Source organism: Lepisma saccharinum, chromosome 16 (genome assembly GCF_977018435.1).
Source record: "Lepisma saccharinum chromosome 16, izLepSacc3.1, whole genome shotgun sequence".
Taxonomy (NCBI): domain Eukaryota; kingdom Metazoa; phylum Arthropoda; class Insecta; order Zygentoma; family Lepismatidae; genus Lepisma; species Lepisma saccharinum.
In genome coordinates, this window is record NC_139244.1 from 36,506,496 (window position 1) to 36,533,497 (window position 27,002).

Sequence of the window (27,002 nt, forward strand, 5' to 3'; positions counted from 1 at the left end):
CCAGCTGTGTTCTGGGAGTCCTAGCCATTTGACAAGTAACTTGTTGCCTTTTCTGCGGATGATTTTTTCTATGAGATATGTGTCAGGCTGTTTAGTTTTGTTGAGTTCTTCTTCATAGAATCTGCCTTTGAGAATTTCTCCTCGGTGGTCTTTTATTATATATGTGTTAAGGGTCCCAGGTTTAACTTGAACCACTGTAAATAATTCAGTGCTCCAGTTTCTTGTAAAGCCTCTTTTGAATAAGTGCTTATATTTGCTGATTCTTACTTGATCACCAATCTTGTATTTGGCTTTTCTTGTTGTTGGCTGGTATTTAGGATAATAAACAGTGCTGATCAATTTTTGCTCATCAGATGAAGTCACTTCAGAGGGTTTCATGTTGATTGTGGAATGGACCGAGTTGTTATATTTATGTAGAAGTTCTGGAAGAATATTAAGCCATTTATAATTACCTTGAAGTGTAAATTCTTTATACATATGATTCTTTAGGGTTTTGTTGAATCTTTCTACAATTGAGGCCTGGAGATCACTGTAACTCGAGTAATGTTGTATTGACTGGCTTTTAATAAATTGTTGGAACACAGAATTATAAAATTCTTTGCCATTATCTGTTTGCAAATAGCGCGGTGATCTTCCACTCTGATTGATGATTGTTCTAAAAGCTTCTGTAACACATTTTCCAGTCTTGGATTTGAGTGGCACAGCCCAGGCAAATTTTGAAAATGTATCTATGACAGTGAGAAGATATTTATACCCCCTGTTGATTTTGTCTAAGTTTTTCAGGTGTCCACTTGCTATTTCCACCAAGTCACCTTGCCATAAATCATCTATGCCTTTTGTGACTACTGGCAGTCTCTTATAATTATGTCTGGCTTGTCTGTGTAATTCATCAACAATAATTTGTCTAGACATAATATGTAAACAAGAATATTGCAACTATGGGGTGTTCAGCAGCTGATACTACAGGATTTTCTCCTATTTGTATATTAAATTCCAGAGAGCCATCATCTTCAGCATAGGCTGTTTCTAATGTATTGGGGTCTGTAAAATCCTCTAACTCTACACTGCTGATTTTTGCTTTGTTATCAGCATTTGTTATTGATAAGGTAGGGTAGTGGTGTGCCTGTGGTTGAAGCCAATATTTGATCTTGATTGGTCTAAGTGTGCCCCCAACAAAAAACTGGTAATAAAATTGTGCAGGGGACAGCATATATATTTTGCCGCCTGGTGTAAATGGTGAATCATATTCTTTGTTGGGGATACTGTACAATTCAAGAATTACTGTTTGTTTAGGATTCTCAATTATGCCAGTTATTTCTTTTTCTGCTGTAAGCAATCTACTTATTACAGATTCAAGGTGCTCATTGATAGTCCTAACAACATCATCATGGCCTGGCTTGATTTTTATGTCCACAACAAGTTTCTTGTATTGTTGCACAATCTCTTGTAGCTGGGTGGCAAAAACAGACAGAGCATTTGCTTGATTGGATTCCATGGTCCCTAGCTGTTGCTTGATATTAGCTACAATTTGCTGTAAATTTTCAACAACTGCCAATTTTGAATTTTGAGCAGTAAGATCATGGACCTGTCTTCTGATATCCTCAAACAGGGCATGCAGTTCATTAATATGTTGATTAGTTGGTAGAGTAAGTTGTTTGATCTCTGTCTGGATATTCTTGATATCTTCTGATTTCAATATGCGATTCACAGCTCTCTTTATATTTTTAAGTTCCTGTGATGTAGGCAGATTTGATACAGTATTTTGCAAAGATTCAAGTGCCAATTTCACATTATTTAATTCAGAAGCATCAGCCACATTTTGCATAGCATCTTGGAGCAGGGCTATATCTGCCTGAGTGGGTGTTGATTGTTGTAAAATTTCAAGCTTTGTTTGGATATCATCGATCAAATGATGAAAATGAGATAGCTCAGATTCAGTGTTGAGGTTTTCAAGTTTTGTGATCTGTTGCTGGACACTGGCAAGGGTATCTACAATACCAGGAAGGTGAGATTCTAGAGATTCTTGTACATTTGTCAGATCACTTTGCACTGCTGCTATTGTACCCTCAAGATGGGTTATGGTACTTTGAATTTTTCCAAAATCTTCATTATGTTTCAAGTTGCAGCTTGATGTTGGCAACACTCCGAGTTATTGCACTCAAAGCATCAGAAGATGGCAAGTTGTTCATAAAATTTTCAAGTGTCTCAATTTTTTCCTTAACCTCGGCTATGGCATTGTTCAGAGGATCCAGATTAGGTATCTGGAGTGACTGAGTCTGTTCCTTTAGAGTGGAAATCACTAGATCAAAATTTTCTTGTGATTTTATGCTTTTGACAATTGTTTGGAGCTGTGTCTGGACATTATTAATCTGCTCTTCCAATTGTTGTTTCAATTGCTCAGAATTGGTGGCCTGGGTCTTAAATTTGGCTTGAAGAACTGCTACAGCTTCTTCTAAACTTTGAAAATTATCCAATGTGGCCAAATCAGTATATTTCTGAAGCAATAATTTGAGTTCACAATCAATTTTAAGAAGAGGGTCCATGCATTGTGATTGTAAATTTGTAATTTCTAGTTGAAGACTGGCATTGAGTGTAGTTTGTAAAGCTTGTAAATCACTTCTTAATTTCTTGACTCTGACATCAAGCATCAGAATCTCATCACTGTGATCTTCATGTCTTGTATGGCCAAATATATCATTAGGCATTTTGATTTAGTGGTTATTTATTATAGAGTATCTGATTCTTAATTCTATAAAAAAGGTATAAGTTTGTCATATGATCCCGGGACCTCAATATATAAGCAGTCACCAGCAGATACAGTATATACAGTGCCAGAAATCATGTTTGAGTGCTTAATTCTATAAATATTTCTCCCTACTGAAATTTTGACATCACCCTCAGGGGTTGTAATAAATTGTAATTGACCACCTACAGGTAATTGGTAATGATTTAAATTATTGTTGAATATGTACAATGTTTTACCTGTTTCATCATCAACATCTGTAAGTATGCTGTTCAGATGAATAATTAACAAAGCACTTAGTTTAGATATTATATCAGGAGAGGGTGCTGGTGTCGGCAGGTCCATAATAGCCTGTTTTTTGAACCCAAATAAGTTCATAGGCATGTTTATTTATTTCAAATCATGCTCTGTGATTGGGCATTGATTTCCACTTCTCAAATCACAATGACCCCATGGTAGAGTATGTATGCCACATGATAAAATACATCTCTTATCATCATGTGGGTCCAGAGCCACTTTTCTTACAATATTTGTAGTCAACAAGTGATCCACACTCTGAATTCTGGATTCTGATGTTCTGATTGTGCTACATGATTTGAGGCAATTTTTGTAATCTTCAAATTCAAGCTCTTTGTCTACAGTCACTCTGCCAATGCCCTTGGCTTTTTTGGCAACAACACCACTACATGTTTCAAAACTGTACATCTTGGCCCTTAACCCAGCAAATGCCACAATAACATCACCAAGTGTCTCATCTTTTAACTTGCCAGGCACCTTTTTGTTGTGGTGTTGAATTTTTGAATGTTCACTGGTATCAAAGTATTTAAACAATTCAGGCTGGGACATATCTTGATAAACATCTTCTGTCTGAATATCAAGAACAAAACTATCTGTGTCCATGTACATCAGTTTTACACGATCCTTATAAAAAGGCTTCAACACATCATAATACAATTTTAACATGTGTAATTTGGCCAATTCCAATATCACAGCCCCTACATAAATAGGCTTATCAAACTTAATCTTTGTTTTTTTCATATTAAAAAGTGCCATATTTTCATCATAAATTCTTCTGTAATTGAAGTTGGGCTTTGCTATCAATTTTTTGCTCCGGCTGGGGTCAGTAATTATTTTAACATCAATATGTTTTCTGACATTTTCTATTGTTTTGCCATACACAGAATTGACCATCAATTTAAACAAGGTCTTATCAAATTGGCTCATTGCAGATGTTCGAAGCTCTGTGTTTGTATCAATATATGGCTTCAACCATCTTGAGTGCCTGAACCTCAAAACTTTGCCAACTTTGCTCACTTGAACACCATGATGCATCAGGAACTGGAGGTTTTTGTAATATATGACATAGCCCTGTTTTGGCTCCAGAGTCATCATCAATTTCTTTTGTTTAGAGCCAGGTGAACACTTAACCTCAGGAATTGGGGGCAGATCAGAAAAAGTGTTGTGTAAATTATCTGGAATTGTCAGATCAACTTCTAAGAACAGGCCATAGTTACTGTCATCAAAATCCTTAAGATCTTCAATATTGAAATCTTCAACCCACTCAAGCCCTGCATATGGCAGTTTATCCATCATAGCATAACCATACAGGCTATTGGCATCCACATACAGTATATAATTTGATGGCAGTGCTGGATCATAATCAGGAATATATTTGTTATTTGCTCTGGCATATCTCTGAGAGCATTGCACCATCCCTCCTCTTATACATTGTTCCATAAACAGATACATGTCCTGATCTTGGATGAGATCCAATTGCATTTTAGTGTTCAAAAACATTGCAGACCATGCTAGGCCTGGCGCACTGTAAAAATACATTGGATCCAGCTTATAATTTTGCATGGAAGATTTTCTGAATGCCTGCAGTATATCAGCTAAGAGAGTGACATCAAGTTTTAAATATGCATTGTGATAATCACCAAATGACTTGCATTTTAAATTGTTCCACATCAATTGGGCATGGTGAAAATCTTCATCAGTGATTCCAGATCCTCTGATTTTGCTGTAAAACTCTTGTTGTGGTGGCAGAGAACACTCATCAAATTTAGAAAAATCTGTAATATAATCATATGGATATACACCCTTCCGCCTAATTAATTTCAGATCCTGATTTGGAAACAAAGCACATGTGATTTTGATAATTGAGTGGCCAGTGTAGCCAGGCTAGCAGACAGAATTCTGTATGAATCAAGAAATCTTAAGTGAATAGGAACACCATTAACTTTAATTATTTTGCTAATAGCTATATATTTCTCATCATTTTCAGCTAAAATATTTAAATTCTGCTTGTCAAACCCCTCGTACCTGATCAAATGATGAAAATCATAATTGGATGCGCCATGGCAAAATATAGGGACAAATTTTGGTCTCTGGATCTTAATATTACAGCTATTACACAGGGCCATTAAGAATTTACCATCTGTATGAGAATGGTGTTTCACCTTGATATTTGTATCTGAAAATTCAGAATCACATACCGGGCATTTTCCTGCATTGTTGAAATCTTCAATCTGTTTCTCTGTTAAAGGCAACATGGGTTTTGATTTTAATAAGACATTAGATGCTATGTCACGGCACTCATTTTCTATTCTATGTGCAAATTCTTTGATGGCATCTGGTCCCCTGTGTAAATATTCTTTACTAACAACACCATCCTGTACAATCACATAATAAAAGCTGGAAGTTTCATGTAATTGATATGATGTAATTGAAGATTCCTCAGGGTCTGGGCTACAGAATGCAAGAGGTTTGAGATTTGATTCAAAATCACAGACTATATATGATGGGTTCAAACTTTTTGAATTTGACATTTTCACTTGGCATTGGCATCACCATATGAACAGGTTTATGGTTGCCACAGTATTTCAGATGCTCAAGTAACTTGTTTTTAGCAATTTCTGAATTCACTTCCCGAACCCCATTCACCATTTTTTGACCATCAAATACAGTTAAACATCTTCTGCACAACTTAAATATTCTATTAAATTTGTCTAGTTGTTTTCTTACTAAAGCTTCAAGATTATGTATCAGAGTATAATGGTATGTATCATCCCCTTCAATTAAGAGCAAATCAATCGGAATAGCAGATTCATCATCAAGTGTACTGATTCTGAGAGGTTCTATCAAGCAATTGCCACGGCCAGTAGAACAAATAAAAACATTAATAGATAATTGTTTGCCATTGATATCCCTGGCCTTTTTTTCAAATTTATCAATATTCTGAACAGACATTGGATATTCTAAGCCCTTCATTGCTTCATTAAAAATGTGTTCATGCTGTTTATAATAACTTATTCTTTCAGGATTCCTTAAAACTGGAAACAAAGCAGCTAAAATACACCACAAAAAGCATTTCTCATCATTATTTTCAATATTGACCACGGCTCTTTTGTTTTTAATATTGTCAGGTAATGGCAGATATGTAGATCCTTGTAATGGGCTGAATTCAGAAATATTAACATATAACTTGTGTGGAGATCCGCATAGGCTCCATCCTGACTCTTTTCCTGCAAATTCAGAATGTTTAATATTCAATTGATCTATCAAACTGCTTATTATTTTGTCTAAATTTGTATTTGAATATGTGGGGCTGTGTAAATTTTGTGCCATTTGGTTTCTTATATTGTGTAAACAATTTGAGGGACAGCTTATAAGAGCCATTTTGTGCATTTAGAATTGCCTGCACATCAGGATTTACAATGTTCAAAAAATTCTTAATACCACATTTTTGCTCTGATACAAACCGGTAATACCTAAGTTGGCCATTAAAACTGCTATGGATAGGTGGTGCATAGCGTGGCTGCTTTGCTGTTCTAGCATTAACAGGTGCTTCATGCTTCCTTTTCAGACCAGATGTAGATGGTTGTGGGGGCAATGTTGATGACTGTGCAGAGCAAGTACCTTTATGTTTATATGTGAAATATTCCATGCTATATTTTCTATGGCATATTTTAGTGGGAGTTCTGCATTTGTCTAGAAGACAATTCCTTTGGTGCCTGGCCCAATTGGGGCTGGATATATTTTTATTGCATTGATTACAATATTTTTGATTTGGCATTTTTGTTGTTGTTTATTATATAAGATTTCCTGGGGTCCAAATCAAAACTTTATACTTAATAAAAAATATCAATTGGGTTCAGCAGTGTGCTTTGTGTGTGTGTATATGTGTGTGTATGTGTGTTAATATTTTTGGCTTTGGTATTTTTGTTGTTGGTTTATTATATAAAATTTCTTGGGATTCAAATCAAAATTCTATGCTTAATAAAAAATATCAGTTGGGTTCAGTGCAGACAAAAAAACTGCATAGCTCTATGTCAATTAGTTCTTGAGGTATTAATTATTTTGTATTTAGGAACCACTTGGGCCCCCCTGCCAAAAATTGGCTTTTATTGCATCAGTGTATATTGTTTCTATGACCTTACTTGGGTTTTCCGCCAAATTATATGCTTCTAAGTCTCCTATACTTTGGTGGAGCCTGTTCAGGTTCTATCCCCCGCGATGTGGGTTCCTCTGCCGATCCAGCAGAGGTGAGGAATCTGCACTGTGCTCTGGCTTATATAGATTTATAGAGCCAATAGAAACCTTGCTTATTTAAACCAATCAGAAAACACCACATCATCACATTATGTCATAACCAATTAATCAGAAAACAACACATGCCTAATAATTTATTGCATAATATTACACAACATGATGCAATAGAAGTGTACCGGGAAGTAAATATGTATGGGTGTGGGTGGGTGTGGGTGGGTGTGGGTGGGGGTGGGTGGGTGTGCATCTTGGCTTAGTTTTAAGTGCTGTGTTCAAAATAAAAATATAGTGGCTGGTAGCTGTATCCAAGCCTTATTATAATTTTTGTTTCTACATTCTGTCACTAATTTTGATCCTAGGATAATTATATTTATGGGGGTGACTCTGCATGGCCCCCAGAGCAACATACTGAAATTTTGAAAAAATCGATTATTTTATTTTTGCAATTTTCACTAGTTTTGATCCTAGGCCAGTTATATTCCTGGGGGTGACTGCATGTTCCCCAGAGCAACATACTCAAATTTTGAAAAAATCGATAATTTTTTGAATTTTGATTATCTCTGGAACCATGAATCCTAGAGACATGGGGTTTGTTGCTTTGGCCTGGGCAAGGCAAGATGCAACTTTTTGATCTCTATAATTTTTCAAAAATCTCTTGTTCTTCTCTAGATCTTGAATAACTTGCCTATTTTTCAAGATAGGTGCATGGGGGTTGCATATTTGAAGTTTAGAAGTTTTGTTAAAAAATCGATAATTTTTTGAATTTTGATTATCTCTGGAACCATAAATCCTAGAGACATGGAGTTTGTTGCTTTGGCCTGGGCATGGCAAGATGCAACTTTTTGATCTCTATAATTTTTCAAAAATCTCTTGTTGTTCTCTAGATCTTGAATAACTTGCCTATTTTTCAAGATAGGTGCATGGGGGTTGCATATTTGAAATCTAGAGGCTGTTTAGAAGTTTTGTTAAAAAATCGATAATTTTTTGAATTTGAGATTTTTCAAAAACTATCAGTACTGGAGACTTGAAATTTTGTAGGCATATTCTAGGCATGATTCTCTACATTTTATGTCTCTATAATTTTCCTGATATATGCAATACTTAAGCTGTAAATGCCTAATTTTTATAAATAGAATTTTCTGAAAAATGCAATATTAACAAAATTGTTAATATTTTGAAATCTATACATGCTAGGGCACTATAGCAGTCACTATACTTAAGATATCAAAAAATATCAAGAGGGGCATATTTTTGACAAGTTTATGGACAACAATCTGGCAGGTGCAGCTTTTGTAAGTGTAGCCAAATCAATCTGAGGGGGCTCATCATTTCAAGGGAAATTCCCGAGGGCATTTTTACAAAAATCTTGGATTAGACAGAGTACCACACTTGAGCAATAAGCTCATAAGGGCATGTTGAGCTTGTTTTAAGTGTAGCCAAATCTGCTTGAGGGGGGCTCATCATTTATCGCCCTTATAATATCATCAATTACACTACTACTATCTTTCAAATAACCATCATTTGTTTAAAATTAAAGCTTATTTTATGATTATTGCTTTCTCATATTTGGAGTACAAATGTGCGTAAATATTACTTTCATAAGTGAGAACTGTGTGGATGCCACCGCATTCTTATTTTACATTTCAGTTCTTCGTATCTTGCAACAAGTTGTCACTATCAGTACTCGAAATGGAAATTCCTAGCTGGGGGAATGTTTGGTACAGTTTAGGGATGGATAGGGGCAGTGGCGTAGCGGCCGGTGAGCATCTGTAAGCCTATCTGGGCGAGACTTCATGAAAAATTTCTTAACTGGAGGTATAGCATTCTCTTCGAGCACTGGTCACCATTAGATATTCTCTGTTACTTTTACTTTTCATATACTGAGTTCCTGTCCCTGAAACTCAAGTGACGTCAGGTTTCGAACGTTTCAAGTAATAGTCCTAAGACCAGCTCTTGGGTGAGCAGTTTATCACTTACTTGTGGTACTGGACGCCCCTGGGCACCAAGAAGAGCGTGGAGAAAATGGCGAAGACAAAAGCTGGGTAGTTGTTGGCCATGAAGAAGTAGCCCCACCACTCCACCACCTCGCCGAAATAGTTGGCGCATGACACCAGCTGGAAGAGGCCACCCCTGGGTATCTTGTACCCTGTCTCCCCCGGTTTCCTAAGATTCAGCAGCACGTGGTCATGGTAGATGTTGATGTAGCTCCCGGCGAGGAACAGAAAAGTCCCTGCAAAGATAACAGACATAACAGGATTTGTAGATCTGTTTTTATTATTATTATTATTATTGTTATTATTATTATCTATTTTACTATTTTGTGTTGCTTTTCCTCGATATAAGGACCAGGCACGTATCTAGAAATATATTTGAGAGGGGTCCGAACCAATGTCTCAGAAGTAATAATAATAATAATAATTAAATTAAAATGTAAATAAAATATGTAAATTAATTAATATTTTATTGTTATTATTCCATCAATAGGTAAAAAAACGGTATGAGAATAGAGATATAACAGCGCGTATTCATAATCTAGCTTACGTATAGTTAAGATCGCCAAAATTTTTATAAAAACTACTGCCCTGCCAAGGATGTTAATGTCAAATAGATAAAGCATTGAATATTTATTGAATAACAAAAAAGGATTTTAGGTCCAGTTGACAAAAATTAAAGTTCCAGATTAATTTTTCAAGCATATTTTCGCTAAGTGTGTAAGCATACATCTTTGGTACTATCCTTCAGATGGTCTCTATATAATCCTTACCTTCCAATAAGTTCAAACGAAATTAATAAGCATCGATTACCTACAAATCCTAAAACAAGTACATTTTCACTACTTAATTTATAAGTCCTGGGGGGGGGGAGGTCCGGATCCCCTGGACCCGCCCCCTAAATACGTCCTTAATAAGAAACTACAAAAAGTATGGGCTTATCCACCTGCCCCCAAACCCACAAGAGGAGAAAAAAGAAGTAAAAACTTGAGGGCGTTGTTACACAGTGGTTCGGAACCCACTTTGAACTAAAGGTCCAGTCTCTATTAGCCTACCTGGGCATAAATCGAACTTAAAACAAACAAAAAGAAAGGAGGATGAATGGTTAATTGTTGAAATTGATGATGGACAAGCACGATCATTCCAGTCTTTTACCAACGTTGGAATCAATGACCTTCGACTTCTGCGCTAATCTAGGCACTCAAGAGACTGGCAGGTAGAGGTGGCGCTGCAACAGCAAAGAAGCTTCAACACTCAGCGCGCCTAAGCCGTTTCTAAATTATTTGAATGCAATTATAATTGCATTTAAAACATGTTTCAATTCTTAAATCCTCTAATAGAATATTTCTGAGAGAGATGACTTATGCTTGCTCTTCAAGCTATTTTGTCTCGAACCATTAAGTTATTATGAGAGATATGGGAGTCCCAAGAAATTTTTTAGAAGACGTCAGGCGATTGATATAAAATTGAAGTTTATGTTTACTTTATGCACAGATAGGTTAATCGGTACTCGACGTACTGTTTAAAGGGGGATGCGAACCAAAATGTGCCTTCAGCGGCTTTCGAATCAGAGACCCATTGATTGCAAAGCCACTACACCATCAGAGAGGTCCGATTGGCATATTGATAATAAAATTGAATAGTAGAAACAACAACAATAATAAAATAACAATTAATTTTATAAACGAATAATAAAAAAATATCGTCTTATCTGGTAAGGTTCTACTCGACCTTCCAGAAGACAGATTATCTAGCAAAACAACCTTCATATTTTTTTTCGGATTTCAGACCATTACTATCTTCAAATACATATTCGCTATCATTAGGGAGCGGAAGTTGATAAAATGTCATCTTTTTTCTGACATCTCGGACACGATGCCCATTAAATATACACAATATTACACTTCGTCTAGAACCCACAAAATGTAATTTTAAAGTGCATTTTTTCGCATTTTTTTTTGCCAATTTTCAGGTTTTAGGTTATTTTCCCCGATTTTCGACATTTCCCCGTCATTTTTCGCAATATTCGGTGTATTGTTTAGTCATACTTTGTCACTTCTTTCATTTTGGTAATATTCTTGAGTCTTATCACTAAGGTGAATTAATGCATTTTACACCAATTCACTCAGTGTATACGATTTTTCCAATAAATTGTTTTAAAATTATTTGGTTGTTTCCATTGGAAATCCTCGTTGCATATTTTAATTGAATGTGCATGTGGTATCATTTGGTGCCTTTTTTTATGAGAGACAGATTGCATTTTGTTTAATTTCCTTTTCATTTCAATTTTTAACCTGAAACTAAGAAATTTAATGGTCATTTTATGCATTTTTACGTCATTTTTTTCCATGTTTTGGACATTCTATAGGTCATATACCTATATTTTTAGGTCATCAACTTCCGCTCTCTAGATATCATATTTTGCTATGATTTTTACCCATCTTAAAGTAGTTTGAACTTGGAGGGAAATTTATGTGGTGCAACCTCTCGCATAAAATTATGATTTTTCGAAATAGGAAAGGGCTTACCGATAGCGCAGTGGTAGCGTCATCGCCTTGTAATCAAGGGGTCCCGGGATCTATACCCGGTGGAGGCACATAGTGTTTCGGATCTCACTTTAACTGTAGGTCCAGTCCCAATTAGCCTTACTGTGCATAAAGTGGACTTAAAACACCAAATCAATCAATCGAAATATGAAAAACTCACAGGTGGAACTATTTATTCCTTTGATAAGGTGAAATAATATGAAAATACTACGTTCATTTGATTTTCTCTTTATAGTTTACACTATACTTTTCGAAAACACATTCTGTTAAATCGATTATTCTGCTCGATTATAATAAATATAAACGTTTAAATCTTACCAACAATCTAATGAACAATGCGCAAGAAGTCTATCAAGTCACTGATTTCCTACCAAAAGGGCAACAGATGCTTGAAAAGTTGGTAAAATTTAGCAATGAATACTGAAAACTTAGAAAAACTACGTAATTAATCCAACTGCCTGTGCTTTATGCGTATTTGCACTGCATGTCTGAATGTGTCCCATGGTTGAAATATTTTTGGCCACAGTATATGTTTGATTATACGTGTGAACACTCGAACATGAACACTAACTCTTTAATACTGTATTAACATTTTAATTTTAGACCAACGGATATGACGTGTAACATTTAGTGAATCATATTTTGACCTTCAAAGTACTGACCATCTTTTGTTTACAAGATGTCTTGTAGGTCTATATATGAAGAGAGAAGTTCCTAAATGTTTTATGAAGCGAGCCCAAATATGAGCCAATAAGTAGGAACCTCAATTTTTCTGTGTTATTTCTTTTTCCATCGATGTTATTCTCGCCAAAATTCATGTTTTTATTTTAGCACACTTTTCTGCCAAATTTAGCTAAAATTCCACCTGCATTGTGCTTTTAAACTAGTATTTTAATTTGTAGGTCACATGCTTATGCCTGATCGTGACAGTTTCATATGTTGGAAAAGGTTTTTATTGTGAACGCATGTTACGGTTCCCGTGTAACGGTAGGTGCGCACTTGATCTCAGTCAAAACCGCACTACTTCGTTCGGTATCTCAAAAGTATTTCTTTACAGTACATTTTGTTAACAAATCTCAATGCAAGGTTCTATAGAAGTGGACAACTTCCATATTGGGACGTACCCAACAGAAACTGCGGCATGTAGAGCCAGTTGGCGGGAAAGATGCTGACGTGTAGAAGAGTGTAGGTCTGCAGGAAACCGTTGACAGCAGCGAAGGAACCAGTCATAGCCAGAGTCAGGAGAGGCGAGGGCTTCGGGTTCTTCATGGTGAAAGCGTGGACGAAGCTCCTGCAAAAGAAGCAATGTGGAAATTTCATTCTTTCATCAAGCAGGAAGAATATCAGTCCTTGGAAGTAACATTCAAGTTCTTTCCGAAGAGTTTGAAATGAATAACTGTGACTGCAACTCAGATAATTTTTATTCACATGACAAATAACGAAATTGGCAGTTATTTTTCACACATTTCATAAGTAATGATCAAAATTAAACAAAATTATGGTTTGCTAAGAAGATACTGAAATACAACTTTCATTGTGACTTCCAACTAGTATTTTAATTTGTAGCCACCTTGCGTATGCCTCATCGCAAAAGTTTGATATGGTGGAAACCAATGATTTAATGAAGTTATTTTCCATCAAAAATTTTGCGTCTCGTAATTTTTTTCAAGTATAAGAGTTTGCTTTGTATATTCTTATTCTTCTATATCTTCATATTTAAACGCATAAGGTTTATTTACATTGTCATTAGTAGACAATGTAAAAAGTGTCCTTTTACGTCCCTAAAATAAGCTCTAAAAATCCTAAAATAGGTTCTTAAAATCCTAAAATAGGTTTTGAATTTTTTTAATTAGGTTCGAAAAATCCTGAAGTAGGTTCCAAAAAACTTAAAATGGTTTAAAATTGCTGAAAACTACAATACAAAGATACAATCGTTTGAAACAAAATTTCAAAAGAACCATAAGGAACTTTAATAGCTGCATACAATAACGAAACATTAATTTTCTAAAAAAAAATTAATTTGAACACATCATTTTCAAAATTATCCACAAATTAATTTAATACTGTACTTGTGATGTTAGTAAAAGTTACTTTTTGATATGAAGAATGAATTACATATGTACATATAATTGTATAATATGTATAATTTTCTGCACAATACGGTGGAGGCACATGGTGGTTCGGATCCTACTTTAAACTGCAGGTTCAGTCCCGACTAGCCTTACTGTGCATAAAGCGGAATTAGAAAAATAGAAAAAAACACCAACAATAAATACCAGGTGACTGCTCACCGGGAATTCATTGAATTCCGGAATACGTTACTTTGCAAGGCATGAATGCCACAAAGTACCGAACTGACGCAAGAGTGAACAAGACCCCACGGATCAGAAGCTTGCAGTTTGGACCAGACCGCCAGACCGTTTGCTTTGTTTAGAGCTTTGAAAAGACATGGACTTGGAGGGAGGGAAATCGTCACCAAACAGAGAAAATACCTCTGTGCTCTAAAACCTTAAGAAACATATAAAAACCTAAAATAAGGTTTGATTTAGGCACACAAACCTAAAATAGATTCTAACAAGCAAAATAGGTTATTTTAGGCACTATAAAACTTCATCAGTTGTTGCATTTTTTTAATGAAACACTGACATAACTTCTTATTTCTTATTTACCTGCAAAGAAAAAAAAATAGGTTAGAAACCTAAAATCCTTGTTCTAGCCATTAGTAAAGAAAAGCACATGCATGTCTCCAGTAGCCTACAGTCTACGAGTTACAGATAATCTGAAATAAAGTAAGTGTAAAAGAAACTTAAATTACTTTTGAAGTAATGGGAACTGAATTACACTTCAAAATTTGTATCTGTAATCGCACTTGGTTACTTTTAAAATAATGCCAACCAGTGGCATGGGGGGTTGGTGGTGGTTATAACCCCCTCCCCTCCCTTTGGCCCAGTATTACTAAAAATAAGAAAATCAAAGGTAGGAAAAGATGGCGAAATGAGAACTGGCTACCAGAAAAAGTGTACATAATCCCTCCCTTTCGAAAATCCTGGGCACGCTACTGATGCCAACATAGTATGGCTTGGTGAACCGTATGTAAGTAACTCACCTGCCGCTCGTTTTCGAGACGGGGCAAGCTCATGTTTTCAAGATGAGACCAAAGTCTCGTCTCGTGGCAACACTAATCCTATCTTACTTATGCAATATTTAGTTTTTTTGTTCACAATGCCGGTCTCCGTGGTCAGTGGAGTGGTTAGCACCGCGCTCTAGGACGCCAGGGGTCCCGGGTTCGGTGTTATGAGTGTTATTTATGAGTGTCCCTTCATAAATGTCATCATGTCATCACTCTTCATAAATTTCATCATATCATCACTCATCCTCATCTTCGCGATTAGCCCAAAGTGGTAGAATATCGACGTAAAATAAACCGTATCAATCAATCAATCTTTATTCATAAAGTGCCAACGTGTATCCAAATTACTGAATATTATTTACTTTTATTTTATTTTAGTTTAAAATGTTAATATATTCCAGCTTTTAAAATATTTTACTTATATGTTCAATTTCAAAGTCAAAAGGAAGGATAACAAAAAAAAATATAAGCCTGCTGCAAATAAGAAAATGGACTAATTGTATGACAAGCAAAGGAACCTGCGCAGAACCATATGTCCTGCGCAGTTCTCGCGTGTGGAGAGGAGGGGCAGAGTGGCAGTGGCGTACGCAAGGGTGGGTTACCGGGTTTAAACCCCCCCTTGAGCTTTTGTAATATTATGAAAATGCTGTAGAAAAAAAATAAAAATGGCTAATTTATCACAGTCAAAGATCTGCGACAGTAATAATAATAATAATAATTTGAATTATTATTCCCATGCAGCATGAAGAAAAACACAACATTCCAAACACAATCTAAGCGGCCCGCAAAGTTCAATTTTGCAATTTTTTTTTGCAAAAAGTCGCGCAGTGACTCTCGCGAGAATTTTGAAAATTCCTTGCTTCGTCGCAGTGTGCCGTCCTTATTGTAAACGTTCTTCCCGGTACTGATTTCACATCCCCTTGTGAACTCTCAAGTGATGCTGAGTCTACATCCACATCATTAAATAATGTTGAAGAAGTGCTTTGTGAATCACCTAGAAGTGATAAATGTGTTGGAATGTCTATAAACTTACTTTTCAACGAAAACATAGACTCAGTGGAATTTAGCAACATGTATTCTCGCGCTTCATCATCATCCTGGGCGAATTCCATAGGTAAAGGTAATGTAAATTGTCCCGTGCATATAGCACCGTGCCATGAAGGCACACGTAGTGGTGTGGTGGGCCCCAAAGATTCTCGATCTCGAACTATTTTGCAGGTGATGTGATCAAACCATGCTCCGGCAGCCTTCATCCCCCAGGGTTGCTCTCAGGTACCCATTGCTATGAGGCTGGGTGCGGAGACAAGGCTGGATAAATTCCAACCAATTCCGGGAATCGAACCCGGATATCCCACGAAGTTGTCAGACTAGACCAGCGCGGCTCCTTGAATGAGTTTCATATTTCGATTATTTCAATAAATTTAATATATTTGCTTGTTTTTATGGATTTTCTTTACACTTAAAATGTCTCACTTATACAAATAACCATTGACTAGACAATTATTTTGTAACAAAGAAACAAAAGAAATGTAATTTTGTTCTATATCTTTCATAAATAGCAGCTGCATTAGTAGTAATTAAACTAATTAATTAATTATAAGAATTATTAATTAATTTATTATTAATTAATTATAAGAATTATTAATTAATTTATTATTAATTAATTAATTAATTAAAGTATAATAAAACAATGGTAATGTGAATTTGTAGAAAGTTTTTGAAATAACACCCCTCCTTGATGAAATCCTGCGTACGCTACTGCAGAGTGGAGTAGGTTTTTCTATGGCCGTAACTGAACAGATGGAGGGAAAGATGCGCGAAGGCTTCCGGCCGAGGGCTCTATAACCACTTACCTGTGGAAGTAGTGAGAAACGAAGAATATCAAGATGATCCAGTTCGTTGCCGCCATGTTCCAGGCTTGAGGGTCGGTGATGACCATCCAGACGGGGATGACGACGGACGGGAGGAGCACGAGGGTCCAGGGGAGCTTCACGGTGGGGAGGCTGATCTTCCAGCGGTGGTTGTAGCGGCCGTAGGGGGCGGGGTTGATGGCCAGGAGGCCGCAGATGAGGAGCACGCCCACCATATGGACATTGCAGCTGTTCTCGATCAACTCATCGTCCGTCGTGGCCCTGTACAGAGGCTTTATGCAGCCATTCACCACCGCTGCAGCCGAGATCATCTGGAAATCAGGCAAAAAGACAATAAATAAATGAAACCCAAGGGGGGAGGGGTGTCCGAACCATCCGAAAGACTTTATAGTATTAAAATAAAATAATGAAAATATAATTGTTTTCGCATTTGTTGTATAATTGATGCTGGCAAGAATTTGATTTAGATTGGGATCATAGAACTTTGATGGCCAGGTTTGAAGGACAGTACCAAAGAAGATTTAGGCACATTGCTACTTATATCAATATGCATAAAATATTAACCAGGAATTGTACTTTTGTCAACTGGATCTAAACATCCTTTTTCGTTATTCAATAAGTATTCAATTCATGATCTACTTGATATTAATATCCTTACCAGGTCAGTTGTTTTACACAAATGTTGGCGATCTTAGCTACGTGTTCTTACATCTCTGTTCTTATACCGCCTTTTTACCTATTCATGTAATAATAGTAATACAATTATAATTAATTTACATATTTTAATAATAATTTAATTTTATATAATTATTTTAATGTAAACATTTATATTATTATTATTTCTGAGACACTTAGCTTCGACCCCCCCCCTCCAAAATATATTTCTATATACGTGTCTGGTAAAGGTCGAATCACACGGAACTGGATTTCCAGTAGGAATGCCCTAGTTGGAGTTGGACTAGCTACCTGGCTGGAAATGATGGCTGCCAGGCTCGCTGCTATAGGCTGATATTGGCGTCTACACCATTTTCTAATTGTAACTGGTCCTCTGCTAGATGCTGCGGTAACAGCCAATTAGAGCGAAAGTTTGATCATGTAAAGATAATCTGAGAGCTTGGCAAGGAAAAGAGGTTTTTGCACTATTTTTGTGTGTGCTTTCCGAGTGTTTATAGTGTGTCCGGTTGAAAATATACCAATAAGAAATTTGAATAACTCGGTAACCGTTGGTGATAGAAATGTCCGGATACGTTTATTTGGAAGAGGGAATCATAGAAGTTTATGATAAGCGAAAGAAAATTGCAGCACTCACCTCAGTAGATCTCAGTGTGAGCTCCTTTGGTGGCTCGACAAACATCATATCGGTACTCAACCTCAATCCATACGTTGCGCAACGTTTGACGTGTCACAGACGCACATGCATTGATAATTCTTTCTCATAGATCGTCCAACCGTTGCACAGGTGTTCGGCAGACAATAGTCTTGACATACCCAAAATCCACATGCAGTTATTGAACATGAACGCGACAGCCCAAAGTTAAATGAGTGGTCTGCTTTGACACGAAATTCTGTAATAGGGCCTTTCTTCTTTGAAAGGGCTACAGTTACGGAAGCCAGTTACCTTGAAATGTTAGGAAAGTATGCTGTACCTTGTATACCTCATGGGTACATGTTCCAACGAGACGCTCCCCCCCCCCCACCGCATTATGCCCATTGTATTAAGAACTTCCTTTATAACCATTTCCCTGACAATTGGATTGGAAGGCGGGTCCTCTTAAATGGCCTCCAAGGTCGCTCGACTTGAATCCTCTGGACTTTTTTCTGTGGGGAAATGTCAAGACTATTGTCTACCGAACACCTGTGCAAGGGTTGGACGATCCATGAGAAAGAATTATCATCGCATGTGCGTCTGTGACACGTCAAACGTTGCGCAACGTATGGATTAAGGTTGAGTACCGACTTGATGTTTGTCGAGCCACCAAAGGAGCTCACGTTGAGATCTACTGAGGTCAGTACTGCAATTTTATTTTGCTCATAATAAAATCTATGATTCCCTCTTCGAAATAAATGTAACCGGACATTTCTATCACCAACGGTTGCCGAATTATTCAAATTTCTTATTGGTATATTTTCATCCGGACACACTAGACTAAGGACTAGACCTTCAAAGAGAAATACGGACTACTAATCCTCCACCACGGAACGAACCCAGCGCCTTTGGAGTTTATGGTGTCAGCATTAATAGATTTTATGAAATACAAGTAGTTGTACGTTATTCGTATTAACAATGTATCTCTTGCTGTCTGCATGGTCTATGAAAGGACAAAGTTCTCTGATAATCCGAAAGCACGATTACCCTTTCCCTGTTGTCCTTTTTTATTGCCACGTTCCGTCAAGGAGGAGAAATGACGTTTTCTCCTCGCATGAGCCTCTTCAGTGGTGGATTTACGCTGTTTATCCACGTTTCACTTCACCCGGTAATTTTTACACGTGGCGAAGATCAACTGAAAAGCGGCAAAGAAACCGCATTCATCCTTCTGGCTGTACCGGTGAGTACAAAATTGAACCCCACTTTTATTAATGATTTTGCTTTATTTTACTTCGTTTTTGTTCCACATGATGAAATTGATGAATGGACACTCACAAATATCCATATCTAGGCCGGGATTCGAACCTTGGACCCCTGACTTTCATTAATGATATTAAAATCTCAGGCGTGTAATAAGCATAGGCATTGCATTAATAGGAAAACTATTAACATTTATATAATAGTGTAATTTTGTATTGTCCTGTTTCGATTACTTACTGTTACATTTTAGTCACTGTACATTAGACATACGCATTTTTAACTAGGGAATTCCGAGGTGACATGTTTTCAAAAGTATTTGTAAAGTATGATTGTGGTTGAATATTTTTACTTATTAATATTTTGATTCTTTGTTCTTTGACAACAATTTGGTGTGGACCTCCCGATGGAGAAGTGGTAACGTCAGCGCCTTCTAATCAAACGATCTCAGGTTCGATACCCGATGGAGGTGCATAGTGATTCGGATCCCAGTTTAAACTGTATATCCAGTCCCGATTAGCCTATCTGTGCATAAAGCGGACCAAAAACAAAGTTAAATCAATCGATAATATGGCGCAGTATTGAACAGTGCTGCACTCTCTTGGTCACCCCTGTAACTAAAGGGTTTTCCAATAAGAATGATATGATTTTGAAATGAACTGGCAACTATGCCAACTATGCTTTAAGTGTTATAACTGTTACTAAAGTGTAAATCACCAACCCTGAGACCTTCTGTAAACAAACCGTCTCACCGATTCGATGTATCACTGAACACGGAGATCTTCCGGCATGCATAGAACTCGCCATGTTGAAAGTGGCACTACTTCCTTGCTGTTAACATGATTATTTTTAGAAAATAACCAATGTTATAAAATATCATTATGTACACAAATCTCTAAGCTCATTGAAAGTTACAATGCATATTCCTACAAAATGTTCACACTTATCTTCCCTTGCCATGTCACCAAGTTATTTTACGAAGTGCACTATATTTGGTGGAACAAAATCGTTATTAGGATGCTTGTCAAAGTTTCCAACCGCAATAAATTTACCAACTTTCTTTGTCTTGTTTTGATCATCATCATCAATATATTTATTGGACTTACAGCATTGCATATGGCTGTTTATGCCCATTATACAATTTACATAAAATCTACAAACAAATTTCAAATACACTCCTATCTATATCAAACCATAGAAATATACATTACCATGTTATATAATTTTGTCTAAAAAAAATGCAAGTAAAATATATTGAATCCGCATGCAAAAAAGAAGCCAAATTTATGGGAAACGATTACTGGTGCAAAGAGTTAACCATAAAGGTGAAGCAATAAGTACAAAAGAAAGAGCATTGGCTTTAAGGTGAGACGTCATTTGCGGCAGCGTATCCCATACTACAAATTGGGCGTTGTTTTACCTTACGTAATGAATACTGTAACAACGCTGGATTTTCGTGTGGATTATTTTACTTCTATGAGTTTGCAATGCTTTCTGCATGCAGGTGGTTTTGTTTACAGAAGGTCTCAGGGTTGGTGATCTGAACTTTAGTTGTCATTTGTGTTTAGTATACTGTGACAATTCATCATGGCTAAATACAAGCTTCAAGAACGTTTGGTAATTTTCCAAAAAAATATGAAAATAGATGTTCCATTGAACTTGAAACACATCATAATTTTGGGCAAAATATTATCTTCTCAGATGAAGCTAATTTCTGGTTAAATGGATATGTAAAATTTTTTCGTTTTTGGTGTGAAAACAATCCACAAGAGATTCACGAGAAGCCCTTTCATCCGCAAAAGGTCACTGTATGGAGTGGTTTATGGCATGGTGACATCATCGGACCATTTTTTTTTTTTCAAAACGAGTTAGGAGATGCAGTTACAGTGACTGGTGAGCGATACCGATTGATGTTAACATATTTTTGTGGCCAAATTTAGATTAAATTGATTTCAAGGACATGTGGTTCCAACAAGACGGTGCCACATGTTACGCTGCTGATGCCACTTTCGACGTATTGCAAGAACAGTTTGGTGAAAGGATAATTTCAAGAAATGCAACTGTTAGTTGGCCCAAGAAGTTGTGATTTAACTCCTTTAGATTGCTTTTTGTGGGGTTATTTGAAATCTATAGTCTATGCAAACAGACCACGAACCCTTGATGAATTAAGATTGCATATCGAACGCTGTATTCGTAACATTAGGCCCGAGTTATTGCACAAAGTCATCGAAAATTGGGTTCATCGAATTCACTCGTGTGCACGAAGTCGAGATGGACACTTAAATGATGTGTTATTCAAAGCATAATGTAATAAACTATGCTTCAAAATAATATAGAAAGTGTGGTTGTATCTGAAATAGTTTTTATTTTATTTCATTTTAAAATCATATCGTTCTCATTGGAAAACCCTATAGTAATTCCAGATGGATGGTGAAGCTTAGAATACAAGTATAAAAACGGAACTGAATCTTATTTGCATATCGAGTTGCAGGAAATAATATGTGATTAGAAGCAACTTTAGTCAGGTTTTCTCCTATCCCAGAAATGTGAATTCAAAATACTTATTACAACAGATTATTGCAAGTTTCTCTCTCTCTCTCTCTCTCTGAGTGGGGTGTCGAGATGTGGATGTATCTATGTACAGTCACCGACAATAAAAATGGGACACACAGATCCTGAACTACTCGCTTCCCTGCAAGGCGTTTTGTGTGTTGCCTAACTCCACGGTGATGAGTGTATTTTAATAGCGAATGTTCAATGGTAACTTCTACAACCTCCGCAGAGTTAGGCAACACACACAACGAACGCCTTGCAGGGAAAAGAGTATTTCAGGATCCAGGTGTACCATTTTTATTGTCGGTGTCTGTACAGTCTTTGTCTACATCATAGTAATTATTGTCTAATCATAAATATGTAATTATTATCTAGAAAACCATCTGGCCATCTGTGCTTAAAAGTGGACAAAACAAAGTTGAAACAAACCAAATGTCTTTAAACGAGCTCTTGCCTTGCGCTCTCCCCAGAAAGTAAGATAAATCGGTGCCTATGGATGGCAACACTGTCACTTCATACGTGTTTACTGGAGGTTTGTTGCACCGAAGACTCTTAGTATCAATTCGGAGCGCAGTCATTACGTAATTGTAACATAAACAATACGATTTGGAGTAATTGTGTACAAACGAAAGACCAGGTCAACATTCTCTTTCAACGGTCCACAGCGCGTGAATGCTGTCGAATCTGTGTACTGATACTGACAGCTGATTGATATTGTTGTGTTAGAAAAGGGTTTTTTCCTCCTATTCCTCTAGGATAATCCAGACACAGCTTACACCTGATTGAGGATGCTATTAAGAGCTCTCCCTGATTCGATTCGTGACGTATTCCCACAAAATTTCGGTGTTGACCCAGCATCGTGAGGACAGTTGAGGAGTTAATTGAAAACATGAAGTAGCAGGCTCCGGTCTTTTACAAAAATGGGAAGAAAGGACGAATCATTGGACGGGTTGACCACACGTTCGCCCAATGCAAATCGTGATCATAAAAGAGTTATACGCGTAGATCATCTTAGTGTAGCGAATTACAAAAGGTTGATACTTACACTAGGATAATGGCCGTGAATGCTGTCGCCTGCAGTTTCGAGAATTTCTGGTTTGAGGTTACGTAACTTTCACTTTTAAAAGCACTGGTCAAGGCGAACACCCGAAAACGCCGCGTTGCAATAAGGCAAGTTCACGTAGACAGCATGACATGCGCACACGAAGTAAACACCTCGAAGTTTGATTTAGAAGAAAATAGAAACACCCGTTCTCGGCTCAACGTGATGTGTTCCATTATATAAACGAGGACGGGAGGGAGGGGGGTTAGAGGGGATGATGTAACGAAAGCAGGAACTGGTATAATTACTGTTAGTCGTAAACTATGCTAACGTTGTTTTTACTATCTCTTTTACTGCATTTTGATATTCAGATGCATACTGTGGCAGAACTTGCCATCTTAGGATACAATTTTGCTGTGTTATTGCATTTACGATCACGACCCGTTTCTCGTTTCCATCGGCATTTGATTGCTGTGGTACAGTGGGATCCATGAGTATTACCGTGCAAATTGTCCATGACTATTTTTATTAATACTTAAGCGCTGGATTTTTATGTATGCTGGTGCAGAAGTTGTCAACAGCTTGTTTTCAGTTTTCTTTTAATTCTTGAGGCTCTTATTGGGTCAAATAAAGTGCATGGACATGATGATGGACAATTTGTACGGTAATACTCATGGATCCCACTGTACTGAAATGAGACTTCGTAGATCAGTATGCCGACCTCTGTGGCGGAGTGGTTAGCACAGTGCGCTACGACGCCAAGGATCCCGGATTCGAATCCCGGCCTGGGCATGGGTGTTCTTTGTGAGTGTCCATTCATCAATTCCATCATCACTCATCATCGTCTTCGCGATTAGCCAAAAGTGGCAGAAATATTCAGATGAAGCAATTGGTTGAAGTGAAGTGTAAAATTTTCTGTTCACTCACATTCGCTTTCCATTTGAGACAGCGCCACCCGTCCCCCCTTCCGGACAACAGGTGATCTGGAGCAATTTTTCGAAATATAACCTGGCTTCTGCATTTCACAGAGTGAGTAGACGGCCTGGACTGAGCGGTCAGCGTTCGAATATTAGGTAAGACATAATATCTTCGTGATTGTGTGTCCCATTTCATGAATTCATTATTCATCTTCATCGTTGCAGCATTGTAATCAAAGAATCCCGGTGGATCTTACTTTAAACTGAAGCTCCAGTTCTGATTATAGCCTTATTGTGCATAAGGTGTACTTAAAAATACAGATCATCATCGTTGCGCTTAACCAAGAGGTACAAATGCGAGAGAACGAGAACCGACGACCCCTGACTTCGTATCGACTCTTTAAGTACATGAGAATTTTTCAGCACGTGCAGGATCGAATGCAATATCGTTTTCACAATGTATGTCACTGAATTCTGGAGATCGCTTCTATCAACCTTCACTAAGCCTTCCCGAGGTGTCTTCTCAATCGTTTCAGGCAGATGCTGGCATGATATCTTTAACGAAGACCACCAACCTCTCCTTCCGTTGTCTCCTCATTTCCCCACAAGACAACACCATAAAGCAACATTAATTAAATCAACCAATAAGCAAGCAATCGTCCAGAACGTTCACCGTAAACACAAACCCGATTAAGAATCCAAATTACACTACTGCTTTCTTCCTGCCACTGATATAAATACAACTACTCACTTTGAAGAACGCCTCAGACCAACTCCTCGCGAGATAACACTAGAAGTACCAATTACAGGTTTTGTGAAGAGAAAGTTGCATGATTTCAATCATTATGCGTGTCCAGTCGTTCCTCTTGTGCGTGTGCACGTGTTTTTAAACACAAAGCCTTACCTTAAGAGCGATGAAGCCACACACTGCCGAAATTCACTTCTGTTTCGACAGCTTCTCCGCTTCGGCAGAGAGCAAGGAACCTTGGAACTCTTTAGGTCAGAAGTCGGTGAACTGCCTCTGGTTGACCTTCCTACATCTTGATAGAAGAGTGTCAGGGTCGACAAGATCTAGAACTGCGCCAGTGGACTCTTCAAAACTTCTTGTCTTACTTTTGTATCCATCAAAATAGTAGTGTCATTGCGAGAGCAACGTGATTTCAATTCTTATCTGTAGTTATGGGCTGATCCCGTTTTTGAACGTCGTCCGTGCCAATGTCGGTTAAAGTAAGGTTGGCACAAAGCCACAAGCTATTATTTCAGCTGCACTCTTTCTTTTCTTCTTTCAAGTTATTCTATCTGGGTCGTTTTTCTACCTTTGGGTTAGTTGTGACGACGTGGACGAATGGATGATGGGTAAAACATGCCTACCTAGGGTTCGAACATGGAATCTCTGGCTTCATAGTGCGTCAAGTTCGCTAATCAATCACGGAGGCCGGTGTTAGTTGGTTGGAAATTGAAGTTGGTTTGCTCAGGACTTATAGGGGACTGTGTAACTCTTACTCTATTATACTCAGGGTACGAAATCCTGGGGGGAACAGAGCTGATTTCCCCATGTCAACAATCTTGCCCTCAAAATTCCCCCCCTCCACCAAAAATTTCCAGATGAAGTATTTGTTATAACAACAAAAGATAAGCTATTCGTTTTGACTACAAATACACAAATATTTTACAAAAGATAAATCGAAAACATATACGAATACATAGTAGTGTGGTTGTGAGTTAGTGTTGCATGTTCCTCTCTTTCTCTCTCTCTCTCTCTCTCTCTCTCTCTCTCTCCGCCGGAGAGATCATTAACACACATAATAAAAGTAAAACAGGAACGTAAGACAAATATAAATGTGATAAATAATTGGTTTATATTAATAGAAACCAAAAACTAATACACAAAAAATTCCAACTATTTTGTAATTTGGAGGCACATAGTGGTTCGGATTCCACTTTAAACTGTAGGTCCAGTCCCGATTAGCTTTACTGTGCACAAAGCGGACCTCAAACCAAACCGATTTTGTAATTTATTGACATCTTTAACCGGTTAGTAAAGGAATTAGTATTATTTTTGCTATACATAAAAGTAACAAATTAATTCCTCTATGTGTATTTAATAATAAATGTGTTTTTAAATATTTAGTAATTTACTATTATATTTAATAAAATTATAAATATGTATATCATATAATTTATAAATATGTATATGTACTCGTATTTGTGTGTAGATTAAAATCTCCCCCCCACCATCAGTGTTCAATGATTTCGCACCCTGTTTACACTCAGTCTGACGTTCCGTTATTTTTTTCAGCGAATTTTGATAATTAGAAACCGGATGTTTAGGTAAAAACATTTTTTTCTTTTGGAATTTGGCCATACTCGGTAGGAAGCCAACCATATTGCTGCAATGTAATCTGCGAAGTCTTATTTCACATAATAGTGCATAATTTTACCTTTAACATATAACACACATATTTCTAGGGAAAGTACAGTGGTGGAAAAAAGTTCTTCCCCATAAGACTTTAATGGCAGTAAATAATGCCGGAAGGGTAGGCAACACACATTGCACCATTAGGTGATCGGGTGATTCTGTCTGTCTCAAGAGCAACTCGTCTTTCATGCAAAAGCCAACAGGCACAGGAAATGTAGGAAAGTCACGTGACTTGTCAGGTGGAATGTTGTTCGTCAGAAAATCGCCTTTTCTCAACCCAGGTCGCAGAACCGACAAGAGCTACAAATTATATCTCCGAAAATGATTCCCCTAAAAACGTTGAACGAAACGCTAAAACAATTCTTGCCTTAATTACTGTATGTGCCGCAGTAGCACAGTCGTTAGGGCGTTTTATTACCATGCGAGAGATCTGGGTTCGATCCCCGACGGGGGATAATCGGGATTTTGTCCACCTGTTCAAGCTGCTTCGGTGCCCACCCAGCGTCGTATAAAGTGGGTACCTGGAGGAAACTCTGGGGAAGGGTGGGGGGGGGTAAGGCGGCCAGGGGCGTGGTGCTGATCACATCATTCCCATCTTCGGCCTGATGAAGAAAGCGTGGGGCCCTAACTCCACACCCCCTATACACCTTCATGGCTCGGTGCAAAGCACAAAGTAGGA

At 37.4% G+C, this 27,002-nt stretch overlaps 1 protein-coding gene across 1 annotated transcript in view; it reads right to left on the reverse strand.

Annotated features, from left to right (window-relative positions):
- LOC146000026 (3-oxo-5-alpha-steroid 4-dehydrogenase 1-like) overlaps positions 1-24,640 on the reverse strand; it is a 30,821-nt gene extending 6,181 nt beyond the window's left edge. Inside the window, exons 1-4 of the mRNA XM_083137336.1 lie at positions 24,591-24,640; positions 16,812-17,140; positions 12,953-13,119; positions 9,269-9,521 (exon numbers count right to left, since the gene is read on the reverse strand). Of these exons, the coding sequence (XP_082993462.1) occupies positions 9,269-9,521; positions 12,953-13,119; positions 16,812-17,140 (749 nt within the window). The 5' untranslated portion in view covers positions 24,591-24,640. The remainder of the gene's footprint in view (positions 1-9,268; positions 9,522-12,952; positions 13,120-16,811; positions 17,141-24,590) is intronic.
- Between the last annotated feature and the right edge of the window lie 2,362 nt (positions 24,641-27,002).